The sequence below is a fragment of the Gadus chalcogrammus genome, chromosome 3, assembly GCF_026213295.1.
Source record: "Gadus chalcogrammus isolate NIFS_2021 chromosome 3, NIFS_Gcha_1.0, whole genome shotgun sequence".
NCBI classification, from domain to species: Eukaryota; Metazoa; Chordata; class Actinopteri; order Gadiformes; family Gadidae; genus Gadus; species Gadus chalcogrammus.
The window spans coordinates 11,389,506-11,413,690 of record NC_079414.1 but is presented as its reverse complement, the minus strand read 5'-3'; the positions used below and the strand labels follow the sequence as shown (position 1 = coordinate 11,413,690).

Genomic DNA, 24,185 nt, shown 5'->3' with positions numbered 1-24,185 from the left:
TTACGCGTATATATACGCGCCTCATACGCCCCTAACGCGAGTAAAATGTTGCTTATACGCATGTAACGCGTGTACGCGTCTCATACGCGCGTAAACCAATGGTTCCCTATGGAAAAATTGCCGATTTTATACGCGTCGTACGCGAGTAACGCGCTTGGTGTGTTCGCACCTTAACGCGAGTAAAATGTTGCTTATACGCATGTAACGCGTGTACGCGTCTCATACGCGCGTAAACCAATGGTTCCCTATGGAAAAATTGCCGATTTTATACGCGTCGTACGCGAGTAACGCGCTTGGTGTGTTCGCACCTTTAGAAGTACTGACATGAAAATTAAACAAGTCATTCATCCGTGGACTTGGCAGGGCTCGAAAAACTCCAGCCAATCATTTCCATTGCCACCGAGTTGCATTGGACAGTAAGTACGTCAATCAAACGGTCGTACTGCACTCCCGCGCCCCGCGCGCGACCCCTTCGTGCAGGGCTCGTGACCCAGAGCAAGCTCCTGTTTGTTGTTATCCTGCGGTAGCTACTGGAACTAGTTAATCCACATTTGGACCTAGCAGTAGAAGACAATTTCCATGGCAGACAAGACGCCACCATCCCCACCACCACCACCACCAGCAAAGAGAAGTACAACTCTTTTTCAGAGAGTAATTGATAATAAAAACGCTGAAAGAGAAAAACTGAAATCAAGAATAATCCTAGGCGCTGCTTTCGAACGTTGGCGGCAACTGAAGGACGAGAAGGGTCTAAAAACCGATGCTTGTGTGGCGGTTGACCTAGTTTCAAAGTTTATACCGTTTATACTCGGTAATACCGGTGATGAGACGAGTGTATTACTCGTTGTGAAAATGTCCACACCGCAGCAACCCTAGTGAAAACCAGGACTTCCAATACAATTATATGAAACAAAAATTTTCTAAAAATAGTAATAATTTATGTGACCGTTTAATGTTTATAACGTGCAACCATAGCCGCGAGAACGTATTCTCAGCAGGGGGTGCTGGAAAAAAAAAACTCAGCCTGCGCTAGACTCGCAACTCGTTACATTGATAAAAAAGATATATAGCAGCGCAGCTCAATTACACCAGTGCATGCGCGCACAGTTGAAAATCGATCGTTGTGTTCACTTCCTTCACACCATGGTTCACATCCAGCTGCTCACAGAACAAGTTTAGCGCACCACCGCTACCCTCACACTTTTTCATATAACCTTTTTTCAGCACTAGGTCATATGAGCATTAAATAAATGCTGCGTCTCAAAATGCCTTGGACAGCAGCGAGGATGACTCGCTTTGCCACGGGCCGAAACAGTTCGGAGCGACCACAGCCAGAGCGAACACAGCGGGGCAGAGGAGTGTCAGGAATAGTCTTTGGTGTACACATCAGTACGGCCTATTTGCACTACTGTTTAGTGGCAATGCAGTGTTTTATTCTATGCCTTTTTATTTTCGTATATTATTTCAATGAATACAATTTATTTATTCATAAAAACAAGATCTGGTCTTCAAATCTTTTTTCCAAATATAGGTCGTCTTACAATTGGGTTTGTGTTTATATTCGGACCAATACGGTACAGCGGGCGCTCACATGACGTTAAGCATTTCCTGGTGCATAATGTGACGCTTCAGAACCTAAAATCCCGTTTCTCCCCGTTGACACGACAACACATAACCGGCGTTTTCAGAAATCTCCACTTGGCCTGAGTTTTTAGAAATGATCGTTTTCTGTGATAAGACAGGGCCTCGGACAGGGGGTGTTGCAGCACCCCAGCACCCCTACTTCCCGCGGTACTGGGTGCAACTTACAGCTGAATGTAGTGCCATGTTGTTAAACGAAAACCTACGCTAGCCTGGCTCGCTCTCGCGCATCTCTGTTCGCGCTCGTGCATGATTGCGCGTCCAGGTACTTGGGTGGAGTCAGAGTCAGCGTTGAAGGAGAGGGGGTAGGACCATTTGAGTTGTGTATTTTCAAAATCTGCTGGCGTTTCGCAAATCGCATACCCAACCTTTAAAGATGACGTACCAAGTATGACAACGCTATGTTCAACTGCTTTGAAATTAGGGTGTTTTTTTCATTTCCTGAAAAGTAACCGTTTTGGATGTACGCGAGTTTCATCGGACAGCGACGATATAGTAGTGATGTTACGTTTTGCGTCGAGGCATCGAGGCGTGTGTCGAGTATCTCGGCTCCTATGGCAAGCCGAATTGTCATTTATTAACTAAGTTTGACTATCCGGAATTTACATTGCAGATATCTGCAATTCAGTTTCGCCTAGTCAAAACTAACATTTCGGATATCCGCAACTACATTCCTCCAATCCGCAATTGTCATTTCAGATCCACAAAGACATTCCTCCTAGGCGAAATTACGTCATTTTCGCCATTCATGTCTATGGGGTTTCTCATTGCGGATATCTACAATTCAGTTGCGGATATCCACTTTGTGAATTACGGATATCTGCAACTGAATTGTAGATATCTGTAATTCCAGTTTGAGATATCTACAATTTGATTCTGACTAGTCATAATTCCAGTTCAAGATATCTTTAATTCACCTCAATTCAAGATATCTACATGTCCCTTTTCAGATATCTTAAATTAAGTTTTGACTAGGCGAAATGAAGTTGTAGATATCTCTAACTGGAGTTACGACTAGTCAAAATGACGTTGTAGATATCTCTAACTGGAGTACGACTAGTCAAAATGACGTTGTAGATATCTATTATCAAGTTATAGATATCTTGAAAGGAATTTTGATTAGAGATATCTACAATTGTAGATATCTTTAACTTTCATTCTGCCTAGGCGAAACTGAATTATAGATATCTTGAATTCGAGTTTTGACTAGGCGAAATGACGTTTCAGATATCTGTAATGACGTTTCAGATATCTGTAATGACAAATTATAGGACCGTTTACTTTAAGCGGGAGCGGATCAGCTCCTCGTTCAATCATCATTCACACAATTCACTGATTACATCGCTCCATATTTTCTCGTGATCTTTTCGATCACAGCCAACGCCATGACTGCTCCTTTCTTATTCCATTCGGAAATGAACCCACTGCTTCTTTGATTATGGCGGCAAGGGGAAATTACGTATTTCTGGATATCTAAAACGTAATGCCCAACACTCAAATGACGTTTGAGATATCTTTCACTTTCATTCTGCCTAGGCGAAACTGAATTACAGATATCTGCAATTGTCATTTAAGATGTGTGACGAGTTGAATGTCGTTTTCCGTGAAGTCATTGCAGATATCTGTAATTCAGTTTCGCCTAGTCAAAACTGAATTACAGATATCTCTAACAGTCGTTTCGACTAGTCAAAACTACATTACAGATATCTCTAACTGTCGTTTCGACTAGTCACAACTACATTACAGATATCTTGAATGAAGTTGTTGATATCTACAATGTAAATTCCGGATAGTCAAACTTAGTTAATAAATGACAATTCGGCTTGCCATACGGCTCCTCCCCCAGCGAAGCTCCGCTTCGAGTAGGATTCACGTTGGCGAAATGACGTAGGGTGTGACGTTCGAGGCTTCGCCTCGGACTTCTGCTTCGAAATATGGGTTCAGTATTGGCGGGAGATTTCGACTATAAAGATGTCCCGTATACGATCACAACCTTGTGGTATATTCAATATACCACTAGTCTGTGATCGTAGTAGTTTGAGCATTGCATTTTCTGTAGTATCAATCGAAACATCACGTTCATTATTCATCATGGAGTTTGCCAAGAAGAGAAGGTTTTTCCCTGTTTGGGAGCATTTTCATCTAGTTGCTCCCAATAAGGTTTCAATAACCACTGTCCAGAACACTTTAATATCTTAGCTCAGGAGGTGGAGCAGTTGACTTGTAACCAGTAGGTTGCTAGTTCAATCCCCAGCTCCTCCTAGCTCAGTGTTGTTGTGACCCTGTCACTTTGCTCCTGACAGCTGACTGTCGCCTTGAATGGGTGACTCTGCCGTCGGTGTGTCAATGTGTGTATTTACCAAAGTAAGTCACTTTGGATAAAAGCGTCTGTTAAGACACACTTTTGCCAAATGATTTATTTTCTAGCATGAGCTCTGTGCCATTTTATGAATGTCACACTCACACACATGTATCATTGAAATGACTTCAATTCTCAAATGATTTAATGTTGCATCGGCACACGAAGCAAAAATCACATTTTGGGTTGGGTTGTCATAATTTCAATCACCACTAGATGTCCCTAGCGTACTCATTTGAAGCTTCGAGCACGAACCACTTTGGTGGTTCATCTGGCTTTGAGGCTTTGACGTTTCATGAGGCATCATCTCGGCACCACTAGGCTGGAGGTGATGATCCAAAAACTATAGGTGAGAGAAAACAAAGGTGAGGCACGAGAATTCCACAAGAGAGATCACTAGAGAGATGCACTGGAGCCAGGAACGAGTAACTACCAAGGTAACACGAAGTACGATCTGGCGATGACTGCAGGGAAACCAGGTGTATTTGTAGGGGAGTTGATGAGACGATGCAGGCCAGGTGTGAGCAGTTGAGTGGCAGGCAAGGCAGAGACAGATAGGGGGCGTGGCCAACACAGGAGCAGAATACACAGCACCACAACAGTGGCCATGACATAAAAAGCAATAAAATGTGCCTTTATTGCATTTTCACAAATAGGGTAAAGGTTTCACAAATCTGAAACTATGTTTTACATAATGTATAGCCTCACTGTGATAATTTAGTCCAGATTTGAAGAGTCTAGGTGTAGTGGTTTTCAATCATGACCGATTTGAAGATTCTAGGTGGCCTTCAATCACGACCGATTTAAGGTGGACCAGCAATTGCCGAATCGGATGCTGCGAATCGGATTCCAACTTCAGCGTCGTCAGGAACAACCTGTTTTGCTAGCGGTTACCATAACCAACTGCGTGTACTGGAGAGGCCAGGACAAGGACGGACTTAGCCACGTGCTGCTGCCGAGGAGTTGGTGTTGGACCGAGCATCGAGACGGATTCCTGATCGTGTTGCTGCCTCTTGGAAGAGGTTGTTTTTCAAGGAGATTACCGTGGCTTTTTGTCCTGATTCGGGTATGAGTATATGGACTTTTCTTTTGAAGAGGATTTCTGTATGAGCTCCAACAAGCTCGCCAACACTGGTACCAGTAACTGAACCTTTCAAAAACCCTGGGGTATTAGTATTTAGGGTTATAAGTTGTGTTTTTCACGTGTTCATGAGTCAATCTAAAAGAAAGGGAAAAAGAGAGCCGAGTTATATCGTTTAGAAATAAAACGGTCTAATATTGCTCTCAAATCTTGTCTTTCCAATGTTTTTTTCATGTTGATTGTATTGTTTCATCTTGAATAAGGGCTATAGTTACAGTTGAAATACACTTCATGGGAAATGAATGCTCTTTACCAGTATAGGTACATTCATAAACTAACCAGGGCCCCGTTTCCCGAAAGCATCTTTAGCCTAAGTGGATCGCAGAGTGGGTCGTAAGAGCATCATACAGTTTTCACACCGTTTCCCGAAAGCATCTTTGGTAACGAACGTCTTAAAAACGCTCACGAGTCACGAGTAGCTAACGAGTGCTCCAGGGTACTCGTAGGACGCTAAGAGCCTCGTTAGCCTACTATAGCCTCAGTGGCGTAGCCAGCGGACATTCCTAGTATTGGATGCGTTTTATTATAACACATTGGTAATGGTGTATCACGTGCGTCTGAGCCTAATGTGGGCCATTATGTTCTTAGTTTGAGAGAGACAGTCCAGGAAATGTTTGAGCAGGCAGGGCACTTAAAATGTGTGAGAGAAAGTGGGGGGGATTTGTGCAGACTGACATAGGCTACTCATAAAACGTAGCCTAAAATAATGTAAAAAAAAAATATATATATATATTTTTTTATAAAAAACAAGCAAAGGAGCAGGCAAAAGGCTGGGATATGGTGGGGATTGGTCACGTTGAAGGGAATGTTTAGTGACATGTGGGAGGGTGGAGGGGGTTAAAAAAAAGTCTCAATCACTCTTCGACGTGCATGAAAACCAGCCGCGTAGTTATGAGGGAGGCCGTCCTCACACCGATCTTCCTCGTCGTCATCGTCCTCAATGTCCTCCGGTTCAACCAAAGCTACCCCAGCCTTAGCTGCAATGTTGTGCAACATAGCTGTCACACATATCACAGCGCATGACTTGGCCGGCGAAAACTGGAGCCCTCCGCTGGACTTGTGAAGGCATCTAAAGCGCAACTTCCACCTCCCGATCGTGCGCTCAGGATTAGGACTGCTATATATTTCGGCCTAGGCTTAATCAATTGTGTTTTAATATCTTTAGCATTCATATTATTGCAATCTATTCTTTTCGTAGTTTACTCTGCGGTTGGCCTTGATGGGGAGATATTTTAACCCTTTTAACCCCATTTTCCTCCGACATTCCTGCGTCTCCCCCTGCGTCATAGCCCGTTTCAGCACCATGTCAGTGGACAGGTACAATCCTAAGATCGTCTTGAGTGCAGCGAATGCGCGTTCATGTTAAGAGGAGTTTCGGGAAACGCTCCAAAGAAATTATCGATGATTCGAAAGCTCCCTCTTTCGAACCATCTTACGAGCGAAGATCCATCGATATCAGGAAACGGGGCCCAGGCCTCTTGGCATCATAGCCAGAGTCATCCTTAAATTGTGTTTAGTGTACTGTACACCATCCAGAAAATATATTTCGTGGCTCTCACCATTTCACAACCCATGCATTAACTTTTATATGTTAAATGGACATTATATGAAAGTAATTTAGTCAAAACAGAATTGAGTGAGAGGGCTACACTATTATCGTAAAAGGAGGTTCTGTACTTGCCATATCAATGGAAGTGCCCAATAGGGTTCAAGTTCTGAAGGTGAATTGGGCTAAACACAATGGCTTTGTTTACCGCCCAGGTCTGGTTATTTGTGGCAAAGTTAAAAATGCAATGCCTCTGTTTTACCAGATCGATTCAGTTCTTATAATACATGAGGAACTGTTGTTCCTCACTTTGCCTTTATGTACAGTTACTTTTCAAGAACATTTCCATCCACGAAGTGACCACAACCAAGAAAGATTATGTTGGGTTTAATGTCAACAACATGCAGTATCCTAGACCTTTTGATATACAAATGTCATATGGAGTTAATGACACGGCTCTCTTTGTTGTCCCCTATTGCTATCTATGGTGAGCATTAAAGCATTGCGCTTTGCAAACGTTATTCATGAGGTTTGGTAATAAAAAAAAAGTCCACCACCAAGCCTACAAACTCCACCTCACTGCCTACAAAGACGCCCTCATCGCCGCCAAGTCTGCTTACCTCTCCGCCATCTTTTCTGAGCCCTGTCAAAACCCCAGAACCCTCTTCTCCACAGTGAGCAACCTCCTCAAACCTCGGACCAGCACCCTCTCCACCTCTACCCCAGATCTCTGCAACTCATTCCTCCAGTTCTTCGCCGACAAAATCACTGCAATCAACCATTAACTCTTCCCTGTACATAACCCCCCTGCACACTCAATGGCCCCTCCCCTACCCATCTCTCTGGACCTCCCAACACCTCCTCCCCATTGCCGTCTCACCCGTTTTGACCTGGTTACCCCTCCTGCACTATCCAAACGTATAGGCTCCTCAAAACCTACTAACTCCTCCCTTGACCCCCTCCTCACTCCCCTGCTCAAGTCCTGCCTCCCCGTTCTCTGCCCTTACCTCACTAAGCTCTTCAACTCCTCACTGTCCCATGGAACTGTCCCCTCTGCCTTCAAATCTGCTGCTGTCACCCCCACCCTCAAGAAACCTGGTCTTGACCCCTCCTCCCTCAGTAACTACCGCCCAATCTCCAACCTCCCCTTCCTCTCCAAAACCCTTGAACGCATCGTCACCACACAACTCCAATCCCATCTCCACGCCAATAACCTTTTCGAACCCCTCCAATCTGGCTTCCGCCCCCTCCACAGCACAGAAACTGCTCTCCTCAAAGTCCTCAATGACCTCCTCACCTCTGCAGAATCTGGTTCTCTCAACTTCCTCATCCTCCTTGACCTGAGTGCAGCCTTCGATACTGTAAACCACACCATCCTGCTCACCACTCAGCAACCTCGGAATCGAAGGAACTGCACTCAGCTGGCTTCACTCCTACCTCTCCGACAGATCTTACTTCATCTCCCTCCACAACCACACATCTGCCACAGCCACGTCACACAAGGTGTTCCCCAAGGTTCTGTACTTGGCCCCCTCCTCTTCATCATTTACCTCCTCCCCCTTGGTCAGTTACTCCGCCATTTCTCCATGGACTTCCATTGCTACGCCGACGACACCAAGATTTAACTCAGCACCAAATCCCCCCAAAACCCCCCCCTCTCCCACATTGAATCCTGCCTGTCTTCACTCACTCTCTGGATGTAAAATAACTTCCTGAAACTTAACGGCAACAAAACTGAACTCCTCCTCATTGGCTCCAAATCCACCCTCAGTAAACTTGCAAACCCCCCCACACTCACTACTGACGGCACCATGGTCTCCCCCTCCCCCCAGGCCTGCAACCTTGGCGTAATCTTTGATTCCACCCTCTCCCTTGAACCCCACATCCGCCACACCGTCAAAACCTCCTTCTATCACCTCCGTAATATTGCAAAGATCAGATCCTCCCTCACACCCCACGCTGCAGAAAGACTCATCCATGCCTTCATCTCCTCCTGCCTTGATTATTGCAATTCACTCCTCGCCGGCATCTCCACCACCTCCATCAACATACTCCAACTGGTCCAGAATGCAGCAGCCCGTCTCCTCACTCACATTAAAGCGTGGCACCACATCAGCCCTGTCCTCAAGAATCTCCACTGGCTCCCCATCTCACACCGGATCCATTACAAACTCCTGGTCCTCACCTACAAAGCCCACCACCATTTGGCCCCCCCATATCTCTTTGACCTTCTCTCCCTCAACCAACCCCCCCGGGCCCTCAGATCCTCCTCAGCTGGTCTCCTCTCCACTCACACATCAAAACTCCACAGCATTGGTGACAGAGCCTTCTCCAGGGCAGCTCCCAGGCTCTGGAACTCCCTCCCCCAACATATTCGTGACTCTGAGTCCCTCACCATCTTCCAGTCCCGCCTCAAGACTCATCTCTTCTCCTCTGCCTACCCCTATATCACTCACCAACCTTAGCCCCATCAACTCTAATTTCTTTCTTGTTTATCTATTGTTGTGCCCCTATGTAAAGCGCTTTGAGCGTGAGAAAAGCGCTATATAGATTGAATATATTATTTATTATTATTGATGGTTTCTAATCTAAAGGGTTGAAATGATAAGAACTGATAATAAATGAACCATGTAACCATATATGTTTGTGTTTGTTTACATTTGATAGGTTATAGTGAATCAGTAACACTGCATCATATAACCTAGATTAAAAATGACACTAGAGAAATAAAAATAATAATATATTACACATTAAAGTGTCATTTTAACGTACAATTCAGGAGTAAAATTTACTCTATCAAGATAATACTCGTTACAGTGTGAACTGACCACAATGTTAAATACTTTTACACATTCCATTGTTAATATTGACACTGAATTGAAAATAATTAACTCTGAAAAGTTTTACACTCATTTTGAGTGGGACCACATATCATCTGAAACAGTTAAATTCAACTCTTTAACAGTAAATTTGACACTTTTTTACTGTGTAGCAACATGATTGGGTCGAAACAAGTACAAAAGAAAAGAAGGTGAAAGGATCTGTGGGCTATACTACGAAACGGGCTGAAAATGCAGACTTTTTTGGGATAACCTAGATTGACAAATACGTACCTCGCGATCAGAGTTAAAGGGTAATTCCGGTGTAAAATGGATTTGGGATATGTTTTGTATGACAACGAGTTGAAACGTTCATTTTGGAGCACAAAACCGCATATAGACGCTTTCTTTAGTTGGGTGTTTTTGGCTGATTCTATCAAAACGCTATAAACTTGGAACGAAGGTGGCAGTGGTAATCGTAAAAACGAAATCGCTATTTTAAACCACTTAAAAGGCTAGAAGTAGCCCGACACATCTTTGGTAGTATAATAAGGGTCTTAACATATAAAACGAGGCATTGAGAACTTTAAGTGTACAGATTGTTTATTAAAAAGGACATTTTATACACACAATACCATCAGTAGAGCACCCGTCGACGCCATTTGGTTTTTAAGACTCGATAAGTAGATTGGCGAACACAGAGCTTGCGTGTTGCTGACGGATGTCACAATCTTTGTGTTCGTCTGTGTTCTGCATATTGTCTGAAAAATAAGCAACGTCCAACCTGCTTTATTCTATGATTTAGGAAATTTGCTTTAAATACACCCTATGTAAGAAATGTATAGCATATTTTTTCAACTGCTGAGATGTACGGGCAGTGTACATTAGTGAATTAGTATAAGACCTGAACGCCAGCGACCGGGGTTCAAACTCGCCTGTCATCATGCCTTTTGCCCCCATCTAGATGTGGTGCCAGCATGGCCTTGAGAACATGGGTTCAAGTTCGAAATAAGCATACAAATATAATTCCCTAAACTGTAGGGAATAAGTATTCCATATGACATAAGAATTTTGACATTTTAATACACATAAAGACTGACGCGCTACCTCCACTATACCACTCCAGTGTTTCCCCCAGTAAATGTCTTAGTCAAGGTGGTCAGGGAGCGGGCTTTTTCAATTCAAAAAGCTTTATGGCACGACCATTATTGTGAACAGTATTACCAATGCATTATTGATCTTTATTTTTTACACCTGATGGAAGTATGTTTTCTTTCCCTACGAGGGTTTTCTACTTTGTTAATGCATAATAATATTTAAAAAATGAAAAAAAATAATAATTTAAAAAAAATGTATAGATACATTGGTAGTCAAGGCGGGGCCCTATTGTTGTTAAGGCGGCCGCCTTGACAACACAGTGCTGGGGGGAAACACTGCACTTTCTCAAGGAGAAACAATGCGCAACAGTAAGCATTGTCTACATTAGGTCCAAAAAGGACGATCAAATAGTGAAAACCCTCTGATGAGAACTTATATCTCTCATACATTTTTTTCTCAGGCAATACCGAGGGATCGGATCCGTCCTGATTGAAAGACCCTCTGACTCCGGGGAGACCCCTGTACGCTTCGGGCTCAGTCGTCCGCGGGAACACCATGGTGACACCAGTGTCAAAGGAGTGGCTAGGAAGTTGCGCACACCGATCTTACCTGAAAGTCTTAGCTGATAACCTGCTCCCGACCAGGTTTGGTTGGCAGCAAAAGGCCCCATGGTGATACAGCGACGTTAAAAGAGAGCGATTTTTGTGTCACAGCTAACCCAGGCTTTGAGCGCAACATACATCCCTAACCCACTAATCGAGGTTCGTAGTATACCCCACTGTTCAGCCAGATCTGAACAGAGGCTTATTTACAAACATATTCTAAACAATACTTATCAACAAATCCTCCTTGAAATAGATGTGTAAACACAGAATAAAGTAAATGCTGTAAATTAGATTAAGTTTATTCATTTTGGTACACTAGTATACATCAGGGGCCGTATTCACAAAGGATCTTAGGGCTAAAAGTAGGTCCTAACTGGCGAATTTAGGAGTAACTCCTGAAAATAATGGGCGTGTCACTCTTAAATTTAGGACTCCTAACTTTTTTCACTAAGAGCAATTCACAAAGTATTTTAGGACTAAAAGTAGCACCTAAGTCTAGGAGAGCTTAAAAGTCCTCAAGAGGACTCCTAACTCAGTAAGACCTATTCACAAAGAATCTTAAAATGCCTGCGAGACGAAATGTTAGGGTATTCAATTTATTGTGGAGTTAATGAGCGATGCAATAACATCCCCGACTAACAGGAATAATCCGATTAGTCCCGAAATAAAATGTTATAAAAATTATAAATTATAAAAAAATATATATAACTTATAAAAAATAAAAATAATTGCGCCATCAAAAGACGAGAACGTGTTCGTCAAGAGGAAGAAAGTGCATTCCATCAACACGCAGGTTGTTTTTGATGCAAATTTTAACATAGCCTACTGGATGTTGTTGCAAAGTGGCCTGGATCTTCAGCTACCCATGATTCGCGCATTTTAATGGTGAGCGGTCTGAGGCAGCTTTTTGAGATGTAGGAGTTGGGTGTCACTTGCTGGGTGACAGTGACTATCCATGCAAGACGTGGCTCTAGACACCCTACCTTAATCCACAACCGGGAGCACAGTTAAAGTGTAACATGTAAGTGATTACGCAGATTACGCTTAGTCCTATGCGTAAAACACATCGTATTGGCTCTTTGCGAGCACACAAACATACACGAAATGTTGTGGAGAGAGGAATTGGGCAGATGAAACGTCAGTTTCATGTCCTCCACGGCGAAATACGCCTCACCCCAGAGAGGGCAAGCACAGTAATCACTGTATGTGCCATTCTACACAACCTTTGCAAGCGGAGGAACATTCCACAGCCAGACGATGATGATGATGATGATGATGATGATGATGGCGATCAACATTACAAGGAATTTGGCCGTGTGGAACCGAGTGGACTGGCATTTAGGGATCACTTTGAAAACACATTTTAGGTAAACACCTTGGCACAAATCAGTCAACACTTGGGTAGTTCGTAACATTTATTTTCTTTTAGATTTTACGTATTTTTATTGTTTGCTTTCTCTCTCTCTTGAACGTGCAGGCTACAACGTCATTATCGTGGTCTGCACAAAATTGTCATCATGCGTGTATTCTGCTAACTGCACTATAACTACTTAATAGGAATTCATTTCTAGCTTAGGCTATTTCCTTGTTTTTCGGTGATTCAGTGGGCTCGTCTGAACAACCAATCACCGAACTGACCGCTTCTAAACTCGTGCACGAGAATTGACGTAATCCATAGCAACGGCGCGTCACTCTTAGTTCACTCTTTGTGATTTATCCTTAGTAAGAGTAGGTCTCAGCGGCTTTGTGAATAACTTTTAAGAAAAAACTCCTACGTAAAATGTTTTAGCGCGAGTTAGGAGCACTCCTAGCGGTAAGATAAAATGCTTTGTGAATACGGCCCCAGGGTTCTACATATTTTAGAGCAGACCTTTGATGAACATAAAGAAGATGGGTAAACAAACAGCAGTTCTGATGGTCATTTTCAGAGTTGGTCCTCCTGAGGTGGTAGCGTCATTCGATGTTGGTCCTACAGTTGTACTTTGCCCTTGAGTAGAAGTGGTTCCGGCAGTGGTTGCTTGTCCTGGAGTTATTGTAGTTGGTCCTACTGAGGTTGGTCCTACCAAGGTAGGTCATGCAGACGGAAAGATTTTATATTTAAGTATATTATCTTGAGATGAATAAAAGCTTAGCTTAGATTAGCTTTGCTAATGTTTTTAAACTAGCAATTGATGTGAAATTATAATTTTACTGTTAGTTACCTGCAACAATAGTAGTAGTGTCCACATCGAGGAAGGTGATTAGATCTTTTATTGCATCCTTCAACACCTGCACTGCACGGCTTTCAGTAGGAACAGCAGATTCTTTGTTGAAGATCAGCGTCATGTCCACAATGACAGATCCCTTACTAGAATGAAAATTAAACGAAAACACCAGAATTAGGATAAAATAGTTTCAATGCTTTTTTATCAGTATTAATTGTCTATCATCTATTTGATATTCATGAAGGTATTCATTAATAAATATGAGGATGCAAGTAATTCAATACAAATTGTTGTACTTACGGAAAAGGAAATTCAATAAATTGGTTGTACTTACGAAAAAGAGTTGATTGTACTCTTGGAATATGTTCCAGGAAAACTATGTTTGAAGCCATTGTTAACCTATTATAAGAAATACAATTAATTAATATTCAATATGTTTTATGTTTTTCATGTTAAAATAAAGGAATACAATGTTTTTCATTATTCAAACTGAATTAAATCTTCATAACATTATCTAACCTCTGTTGTAACATTAGCAGCCAGCTCCTGATAGGGTGTCGAGCTTGGATCTAAGTAGTCTTCTGTAAACATACGTCTCATGGTGAATCTCAAAGCAATAGTCCCTTCGTTTTCTATAGAGGGCTCGGTAGGCTCTGAGGGCTTGGTAGTTTCTGTTACAGTCGTTGTGACTGAGGAAGAGGTAGTTGCGGGAGCTATAGCATGACTTGTTTGTCCAACTATAGTAGTCGTAGAAAATGTGGTTCTCAACATAGATGTGGGCACTAATCTGATAGCAGTAGATCCTTCAGTTGTAGATATGATTCCCGCTTGGCTAGTTGTAGACCTTCTAGTTGTAGCTGAAGAAATGGAATTTGTATAAGTTACAACAATTGTGCTTGTTCTTCCAGCTGTTCTTGCTGTTATAGCAGAAGTGGGTCCAACATTGGAGCTAATATATTTTTTTGTTGTTGGTCCTTCGGTTGTTGACCCTACATTTGTTGTTGCTGGTCCTGCCATTGTAGTTGTGGGTCCTGCGGTAGTAGCTCTTGGTCCAGCAATTGTTGTGTTTGGTTCAGGAGCTGTCAGTGATGATACTGCACTTGTTGATGATCTTACAGTTGTTGTGTGTACTGCGGTTGTAGCTTTTGGACCAGCAGTTGTTGTTGGTTCAGCAGTTGGGATTGTTGGTCCTGCAGTCTTTGTTGTGGATCCCGGGGTAGTAGTTAATGTTGTTGTTGTTGGTACTGAAGCCGTTGTTGGTAAATCAGTTGTCGATATTGAGCCTGCAGTTGAAGCTCTTGGTCCAGCAATTGTTGATGGTTCAGCAGTTCTCGTTGTCAGTCCTGCAGTCATTGTTTTTGGCACTGCAGTCGTTGGTCCTACAGTTGGTGTTGTTTTTACAGCAGTTGGCGTTGTTGGTTCAGCAGTTGGCGTTGTTGTTCCTGCAGTTATTATCTGTCCTGCAGTTGTAGCTCTTTGACCAGCAGTTGTTGTTGGTTCAGCCGTTGGCGTTGTTGATCCTGCAGTTGTTGTTGTGAGTCCCGTGATAATGGTTAAGGGTCCTGCAGTTGTCGTTAGTGGTCCTGCAGTGGTTGGTTGTCTTGAAGTTGTTGTAGTTGGTCCTACCAAGGTAGGTCATGCAGAGGGAGTGATTTTATGTATTAAGTATATTATATTGAGATTAATGAAACCTTTTACAATGCTTTTTACAACCCAACAATTTTGCTTTGCTAATGAAGTGTTTAAACTAGCAATTTATGTAAAATTATAATTGTGATGGTATAGTTACCTGCAGCAATAGTTGTAGTGTCCACATCGAGGAAGGTCATTAGATCATCTAGTGCGTCCTTCAATACCTGCACTACACGGCTTTCAGTAGGAACAGCAGATTCTTTGTTGAAGATCAGCGTCATGTCCACAAAGACTGATCCCTCACTAGAAATGTAAAAATTAAAGGAAAGCATGAGAATTAGGATAAACAAGTTTCAAAGCTGGTGCGCTTTTTCATCAGTATCAAATTGATTGGCTATCATCTATGTGATACACTTAAAGGTATTCATCAATAAACATAGAGTATGAAAGTAATTTAATAAAATTGGTTGTACTTACTCAAAAAGTAATGCAATACAATTGGTTGTACTTACGCAAAAGAGTTGATTGTACTCCCGGAATATGTTCTAGGAAAACTATGTTTGAAGCCATTGTTAACCTATTATAAAAAATACAATTAATTAATATTCAACATGTTTCATGTTTTTCATGTTAAAATGCAGGAATACAATGTTTTTCATTATTCAAACTGAAATAAATCTTCATAACATTATCTCACCTCTGTTGTTACATTAGCAGCCAGCACCTGATAGGCTGCTGAGCTTGAATCTAAGTAGTCTTTTATAAACGTACGACTCATGCTGAATCTCAAATCAATTGTCCCTTTATTTTCTGTAGGGGGATCTACAGTTGTTGTTGTTGACACTGCAGTTGTCGATGATCCTGCAGGTGCTGTTGTGGTTCCTGCAGTTGTAGCTCCAGATCCATGAATTGTTGTCGGTTCAGGATTTGGCGTTGTGGGTTCTGCATTGGTTGTTGTTGGTCCTACAGTTGTTGTTGTTGAACCCGCGGTAGTATTTAATGTTGTTGTTGTTGCTGGTCCATCAGTTGGTTTTGGTAAAGCAGTTGTCGTTATTGCTCCTAAAGTTGGTGTTGTTGTGGATCCCGTGGTAGTAGTTAATGTTGTTGCTGTTGGTCTTGCAGTTGTTGTTTGTAAAGCAGTTGTCGATATTGGGCCTGCAGTTGAAGCTCTTGGTCCAGCAATTGTTGATGGTTCAGCAGTTCTCGTTGTCAGTCCTGCAGTCGTTGTTTTTGGCACTGCAGTCGTTGGTGTTGTTTTTTCAGCATTTGGCGTTGTTGGTCCTGCAGTTGTTGTTGGTAAAGCAGTTGTCGATATTGGGCCTGTAGTTGAAGCTCTTGGTCCAGCAATTGTTGTTGGTTCAGCAGTTCTCGTTGTCAGTCCTGTAGTCGCTGTTTTTGGCACTGCAGTCATTGGTCCTACAGTTGGTGTTGTTTTTACAGCAGTTGGCGTTGTTGGTTCAGCAGTTGGCATTGTTGGTCCTGCAGTTATTATCTGTCCTGCAGTTGTAGCTATTTGACCAGCAGTTGTTGTTGGTTCAGCAGTTGGCGTTGTTGATCCTGCAGTTGTTGTTGTGAGTCCCGTGATAATGGTTAAGGGTCCTGCAGTTGTCGTTAGTGGTCCTGCAGTGGTTGGTTGTCTTGAAGTTGTTGTAGTTGGTCCTACCAAGGTAGGTCATGCAGAGGGAGTGATTTTATGTATTAAGTATATTATATTGAGATTAATGAAACCTTTTACAATGCTTTTTACAACCCAACAATTTTGCTTTGCTAATGAAGTGTTTAAACTAGCAATTTATGTAAAATCATAATTGTGATGGTATAGTTACCTGCAGCAATAGTTGTAGTGTCCACATCGAGGAAGGTCATTAGATCATCTACTGCGTCCTTCAATACCTGCACTACACGGCTTTCAGTAGGAACAGCAGATTCTTTGTTGAAGATCAGCGTCATGTCCACAAAGACTGATCCCTCACTAGAAATGTAAAAATTAAAGGAAAGCATGAGAATTAGGATAAACAAGTTTCAAAGCTGGTGCGCTTTTTCATCAGTATCAAATTGATTGGCTATCATCTATGTGATACACTTAAAGGTATTCATCAATAAACATAGAGTATGAAAGTAATTTAATAAAATTGGTTGTACTTACTCAAAAAGTAATGCAATACAATTGGTTGTACTTACGCAAAAGAGTTGATTGTACTCCCGGAATATGTTCTAGGAAAACTTTGTTTGAAGCCATTGTTAACCTATTATAAAAAATACAATTAATTAATATTCAACATGTTTCATGTTTTTCATGTCAAAATGCAGGAATACAATGTTTTTCATTATTCAAACTGAAATAAATCTTCATAACATTATCTCACCTCTGTTGTTACATTAGCAGCCAGCACCTGATAGGCTGCTGAGCTTGAATCTAAGTAGTCTTTTATAAACGTACGACTCATGCTGAATCTCAAATCAATTGTCCCTTTATTTTCTGTAGGGGGATCTACAGTTGTCGTTGTTGACACTGCAGTTGTCGATGATCCTGCAGGTGCTGTTGTGGTTCCTGCAGTTGTAGCTCCAGATCCATGAATTGTTGTCGGTTCAGGATTTGGCGTTGTGGGTTCTGCATTGGTTGTTGTTGGTCCTACAGTTGTTGTTGTTGAACCCGCGGTAGTATTTAATGTTGTTGTTGTTGCTGGTCCATCAGTTGGTTTTGGTAAAGCAGTTGTCGTTATTGCTCCTAAAGTTGGTGTTGTTGTGGATCCCGTGGTAGTAGTTAATGTTGTTGCTGTTGGTCTTGCAGTTGTTGTTGGTAAAGCAGTTGTCGATATTGGGCCTGCAGTTGAAGCTCTTGGTCCAGCAATTGTTGATGGTTCAGCAGTTCTCGTTGTCAGTCCTGCAGTCGTTGTTTTTGGCACTGCAGTCGTTGGTTCTACAGTTGGTGTTGTTTTTTCAGCATTTGGCGTTGTTGGTCCTGCAGTTGTTGTTGGTAAAGCAGTTGTCGATATTGGGCCTGTAGTTGAAGCTCTTGGTCCAGCAATTGTTGTTGGTTCAGCAGTTCTCGTTGTCAGTCCTGTAGTCGCTGTTTTTGGCACTGCAGTCATTGGTCCTACAGTTGGTGTTGTTTTTACAGCAGTTGGCGTTGTTGGTTCAGCAGTTGGCATTGTTGGTCCTGCAGTTATTATCTGTCCTGCAGTTGTAGCTATTTGACCAGCAGTTGTTGTTGGTTCAGCAGTTGGCGTTGTTGATCCTGCAATTGTTGTTGTGGGTCCCGTGATAATAGTTAATGGTCCTGCAGTTGTTGTTAGTGGTCCTGCAGTGGTTGGTTGTCCTGAAGTTGTTGTAGTTGGTCCTACCAAGGTAGGTCATGCAGAGTGAGTGATTTTATATTTTAAGTATATTATATTGAGATGAATGAAACCTTTTACAATACTTTTTACAACCCAACCATCGTGCTTTGCTAATGAAGTGTTTAAACTAGCAATTGATGTAAAATTATAATTGTGCTGGTATCATTACCTGCAGCAATAGTTGTAGTGTCCACATCGAGGAAGGTCATTAGATCATCTACTGCGTCCTTCAATACCTGCACTACACGGCTTTCAGTAGGAACAGCAGATTCTTTGTTGAAGATCAGCGTCATGTCCACATAGACTGATCCCTCACTAGAAATGTAAAAATGAAAGGAAAGCATGAGAATTGGGATAAACAAGTTTCAAAGCTGGTGCGCTTTTTCATCAGTATCATATTGATTGGCTATAATCTATGTGATATACTTAAAGGTAGTCATTAATAAACATAGAGTATGAAAGTAATTTAATAAAATTGGTTGTACTTACTCAAAAAGTAATGCAATACAATTGGTTGTACTTACGCAAAAGAGTTGATTGTACTCCCGGAATATGTTCCAGGAAAACTATGTTTGAAGCCATTGTTAACCTATTATAAAAAATACAATTAATTAATATTCAACATGTTTCATGTTTTTCATGTTAAAATGCAGGAATACAATGTTTTTCATTATTCAAACTGAATTAAATCTTCCTAACATTATCTCACCTCTGTTGTTACATTAGCAGCCAGCACCTGATAGGCTGCTGAGCTTGAATCTAAGTAGTCTTTTATAAACGTACGAATCATGCTGAATCTCAAATCAATAGTCCCTTTATTTTCTGTAGGGGGATCTACAGTTGTCGTTGTTGACACTGCAGTTGTCGATGATCCTGCAGGTGCTGTTGTGGTTCCTGCAGTTGTAGCTCCAGATCCATGAATTGTTGTCGGTTCAGGATTTGGCGTTGTGGGTTCTGCATTGGTTGTTGTTGGTCCTACAGTTGTTGTTGTTGAACCAGCGGTAGTATTTAATGTTGTTGTTGTTGCTGGTCCATCAGTTGGTTTTGGTAAAGCAGTTGTCGTTATTGCTCCTAAAGTTGGTGTTGTTGTGGATCCCATGGTAGTAGTTAATGTTGTTGTTGTTTGTCTTGCAGTTGTTGTTGTTGGTAAAGCAGTTGTCGATATTGGGCCTGCAGTTGAAGCTCTTGGTCCAGCAATTGTTGATGGTTCAGCAGTTCTCGTTGTCAGCCCTGCAGTCGTTGTTTTTGGCACTGCAGTCGTTGGTTCTACAGTTGGTGTTGTTTTTTCAGCATTTGGTGTTGTTGGTCCTGCAGTTGTTGTTGGTAAAGCAGTTGTCGATATTGGGCCTGTAGTTGAAGCTCTTGGTCCAGCAATTGTTGTTGGTTCAGCAGTTCTCGTTGTCAGTCCTGTAGTCGCTGTTTTTGGCACTGCAGTCATTGGTCCTACAGTTGGTGTTGTTTTTACAGCAGTTGGCGTTGTTGGTTCAGCAGTTGGCGTTGTTGGTCCTGCAGTTATTATCTGTCCTGCAGTTGTATCTATTTGACCAGCAGTTGTTGTTGGTTCAGCAGTTGGCGTTGTTGATCCTGTAATTGTTGTTGTGGGTCCCGTGATAATAGTTAATGGTCCTGCAGTTGTTGTTAGTGGTCCTGCAGTGGTTGGTTGTCCTACAGTTGTTGTTGTTGAACCCGCGGTAGTATTTAATGTTGTTGTTGTTGATGATCCTGCAGTTTGTTTTGGTAAAGCAGTTGTCGTTATTGGTCCGGTTGTTGTTGTTGTGGGTCGTGATGTAGAAGTTGCTGGGTCTGATTCTGTTGTTGTTTTTCCTTCAGTTATTGTTTTGGGTACAACAGTAGAAGTGATAGGTCTTGCAGTTGTTGTTGGTCCTGCAGTTGTGGCTGCAGGTTTTTCTACAAAAGTTGTTGATCCTGCAGTTGTCGATGTTGGTTCAGCAGTTGTCGTTTTTCGTCCTGCAGTTGTTGTTGTTGTGGATCTTGCTGTAGTAGTTGATGGACCTGCAGTTGTTGGTTTTGGCACTGCAGTTGTTGTTGGATGTTCAACAGTTGGCTTTGTTAGTCCTGCAGTTGTTGTTGCTCCTACTGTAGTGGATAATAGTCTTGCAGTAGCAGTGGTAGGTCCTGCAATTGTTGTTGGTTCAAAAGTTGTCGTTGTTTGTCCTGCAGTTTTTGTTGTGAGTCCTGTAGTTTTAGCTCTGGTTCCAGCAGTTGTTGTTGTTGGTTCTTCAGATGGCGTAGTTGGTCCTGCTGTTGTTTTTGTGGGTCCAGCAGACGTCTCTTCTGCAGTCGTCTCTTCTGTTGGCATAGTCGTTGTTTCTTTTGCTGCTGATGTTGGTTCAACAGTTGGCGTTGTTGATCCTACAGTTGTTGTTGTGGGTCCTGATGTAGAAGTTGTTGGTTCTGAGGCTGTTGTTGTTTTTCCTTCAGTTATTGTTTTGGGTACAACAGTGGAAGTGATAGGTCTCGCAGTTTTTGTTGGTCCTACAGTTGTTGTTGGTCCTGCAGTTTCGGTTGCATGTTTTTCTGCAATAGTTGTTGATCCTGCAGTTGTCAATGTTAGTTCAGCAGTTGTAGTTGTTGGTCCTGCCGTTGTTCTTGGAGTTTTCGCAGTCGTAGTTGTTGGTCCTGCAGTTGTTGATGTCAGTTCAGCAGTTGTCTTTATTGGTCCTGTTGTTGTTTTGGGTCCTGCTTTAGTAGTTGTTGGTACAGCAGTTGATGTTGTTGGCACTGTTGTCGTTTTTGTTATTCCTGCAGTTGTTGATTTCTGTACTGCAGTTGAAGTGAGTCCTGCTGAAGTAGTTCTGGGTCTTGCATTCGTTGTTATTGGTCCTGCAGTTGTCATTGTTCGTCCTGCAGGTGTTCTTCCTCTCGTTGTGGCCCCTTCTGTTGTGGATGTAGATTCTGCAGATGTTGTTGTTGCTACTGCGGTTGTCACAAGTTCGGCTGTTGTTGTTTTTCGTCCTTTTGTTGATGGTCCTGCAGTGGTTTTTGTTAGTCCACCACTTGTCGTTATTGGTCCGGTTGTTGTTGTGGGTCCTGATGTAGAAGTTGTTGGTTCAACTGCCTTTGTTCTTGCAGTTTTCGCAGACGTAGTTGTTGGTCCAGCAGTGGTTTTTGTTAGTCCACCAGTTGTTGTTGTTGTTGTGGGTCCTGATTCAGAAGTTGTTGGTTCTGAGGCTGTTGTTATTTTTCCTTCAGCTTTTGTTTTGGGTACAGCAGTAGAAGTGATAGGTCTTCCATTTTTTGTTGGTCCTACAGTTGTTGTCGTTGTGGGTCCTGATGTAGAAGTTGTTGGTTCTGAGGCTTTTGTTGTTTTTCCTTCAATTATTGTTTTGGGTACAACAGTAGAAGTGATAGGTCTCGCAGTTTTTGTTGGTCCTATAGTTGTTGTTGGTCCTGCAGTTGTGGTTGCAGGTTTTTCTGCAAAAGTTGTTGATCCTGCAGTTGTCGATGTTAGTTCAACAGTTGTAGTTGTTGGTCCTGCTGTTGTTATTGGAGTTTTCGCAGTCGTGGTTGTTAGTCCTGCAGTGGCTTTTGTTAGTCCACCAGTTGTTGTTCTTGTGGCTCCTTCTGTTGTGGATGTAGATCCTGCAGATGTTGTTGTTGCTACTGCGGTTGTCGTTATTGGTCTGGTTGTTGTTGTTGTGGGTACTGATGTAGAAGTTGTTGGTTCTGAGGCTGTTGTTGTTTTTCCTTCAATTATTGTTTTGGGTACAACAGTAGAAGTGATAGGTCTTGCAGTTGTTGTTGGGCCTGCAGTTGTGGCTGCAGGTTTTTCTGCAAAAGTTGTTGATCCTGCAGTTGTCGATGTTAGTTCAGCAGTTGTAGTTGTTGGTCCTGCCGTTGTTCTTGGAGTTTTCGCAGTCGTAGTTGTTGGTCCTGCAGTTGTTGATGTCAGTTCAGCAGTTGTCTTTATTGGTCCTGTTGTTGTTTTGGGTCCTGCTTTAGTAGTTGTTGGTACAGCAGTTGATGTTGTTTGCACTGTTGTCGTTTTTGTTATTCCTGCAGTTGTTGATTTCTGTACTGCAGTTGAAGTGAGTCCTGCTGAAGTAGTTCTGGGTCTTGCATTCGTTGTTATTGGTCCTGCAGTTGTCATTGTTCGTCCTGCAGGTGTTCTTCCTCTCGTTGTGGCCCCTTCTGTTGTGGATGTAGATCCTGCAGATGTTGTTGTTGCTACTGCGGTTGTCACAAGTTCGGCTGTTGTTGTTTTTCGTCCTTTTGTTGATGGTCCTGCAGTGGTTTTTTTTAGTCCACCACTTGTCGTTATTGGTCCGGTTGTTGTTGTGGGTCCTGATGTAGAAGTTGTTGGTTCAACTGCCTTCGTTCTTGCAGTTTTCGCAGACGTAGTTGTTGGTCCAGCAGTGGTTTTTTTTAGTCCACCAGTTGTTGGTCCAGCAGTGTTTTTTGTTAGTCCACCAGTTGTTGTTGTTGTTGTGGGTCCTGATTCAGAAGTTGTTGGTTCTGAGGTTTTTGTTTTGGGTACAGCAGTAGAAGTGATAGGTCTTCCATTTTTTGTTGGTCCTACAGTTGTTGTCGTTGTGGGTCCTGATGTAGAAGTTGTTGGTTCTGAGGCTTTTGTTGTTTTTCCTTCAATTATTGTTTTGGGTACAACAGTAGAAGTGATAGGTCTCGCAGTTTTTGTTGGTCCTATAGTTGTTGTTGGTCCTGCAGTTGTGGTTGCAGGTTTTTCTGCAAAATTTGTTGATCCTGCAGTTGTAGTTGTTGGTCCTGCTGTTGTTATTGGAGTTTTCGCAGTCGTGGTTGTTGGTCCTGCAGTGGCTTTTGTTAGTCCACCAGTTGTTGTTCTTGTGGCTCCTTCTGTTGTGGATGTAGATCCTGCTGATGTTGTTGTTGCTACTGCGGTTGTCGTTATTGGTCTGGTTGTTGTTGTTGTGGGTACTGATGTAGAAGTTGTCGGTTCTGAGGCTGTTGTTGTTTTTCCTTCAATTATTGTTTTGGGTACAACAGTAGAAGTGATAGGTCTTGCAGTTGTTGTTGGGCCTGCAGTTGTGGCTGCAGGTTTTTCTGCAAAAGTTGTTGATCCTGCAGTTGTCGATGTTAGTTCAGCAGTTGCAGTTGTTGGTCCTGCCGTTGTTCTTGCAGTTTTCGCAGTCATAGTTATTGGTCCTGCAGTTGTTGACGTCAGTTCAGCAGTTGTCTTTATTGGTCCTGTTGTTGTTTTGGGTCCTGCTTTAGTAGTTTTTGGTACAGCAGTAGATGTTGTTGGTACTGTAGTCGTTTTTGGTATTCCTGCATTTGTTGATTTCTGTACTCCAGCAGAAGTGAGTCCTGCTGAAGTAGTTCTGGGTCTCGCATTTGTTGTTATTGGTCCTGCAGTTGTCATTGTTCGTCCTGCTCTTGTTGTGGATGTGGCTCCTTCTGTTGTGGATGTAGATCCTGCAGATGTTGTTGTTGCAACTGCGGCTGTCACAAGTTCGGCAGTTGTTGTTTTTCGTCCTTTTGTTAATGGTTCTGCAGTGGTTTTTGTTAGTCCACCAGTTGTCGTTATTGGTCCGGTTGTTGTTGTTGTTGGTCCTGACGTAGAAGTTGTTGGTTCTGAGGCTGTTGTTGTTGTTTTTTCAGTTATTGTTTTGGGTACAACAGTAGAAGTGACAGATCTTTCAGTTTTTGTTGGTCCTGCAGTAGTTGTTGGTCCTGCAGTTGTTGCTGCAGGTTTTTCTGCAAAAGCTGTTGATCCTGCAGTTGTCGATGTTAGTTCAGCAGTTGTAGTTGTTGGTCTTGCAGTTGTTCTTGCAGTTTTCGCAGCCGTAGTTGCTGGTCCTGCAG

General features: G+C 42.4%; 1 protein-coding gene and 1 long non-coding RNA gene across 2 annotated transcripts; both read right to left on the bottom strand.

Moving 5' to 3' along the window:
- Positions 1-14,927: 14,927 nt before the first annotated feature.
- On the bottom strand, positions 14,928-15,624 carry LOC130379251 (uncharacterized). Its single transcript, XR_008895102.1, has 3 exons — positions 15,558-15,624; positions 15,203-15,348; positions 14,928-15,035 (listed from the first exon to the last, which is right to left on the bottom strand). It is a non-coding gene; the product is annotated as an uncharacterized LOC130379251 (long non-coding RNA).
- A 4,295-nt stretch (positions 15,625-19,919) lies between these two features.
- Positions 19,920-22,739, bottom strand: LOC130380032 (mucin-5AC-like). The gene is made up of 2 exons (XM_056587216.1): positions 20,053-22,739; positions 19,920-19,967 (listed from the first exon to the last, which is right to left on the bottom strand). The coding sequence occupies exons 1-2, from the start codon at positions 22,492-22,494 to the stop codon at positions 19,920-19,922; spliced, it is 2,490 nt and encodes an 829-aa protein (XP_056443191.1). The 5' UTR covers positions 22,495-22,739.
- Positions 22,740-24,185: the final 1,446 nt, after the last annotated feature.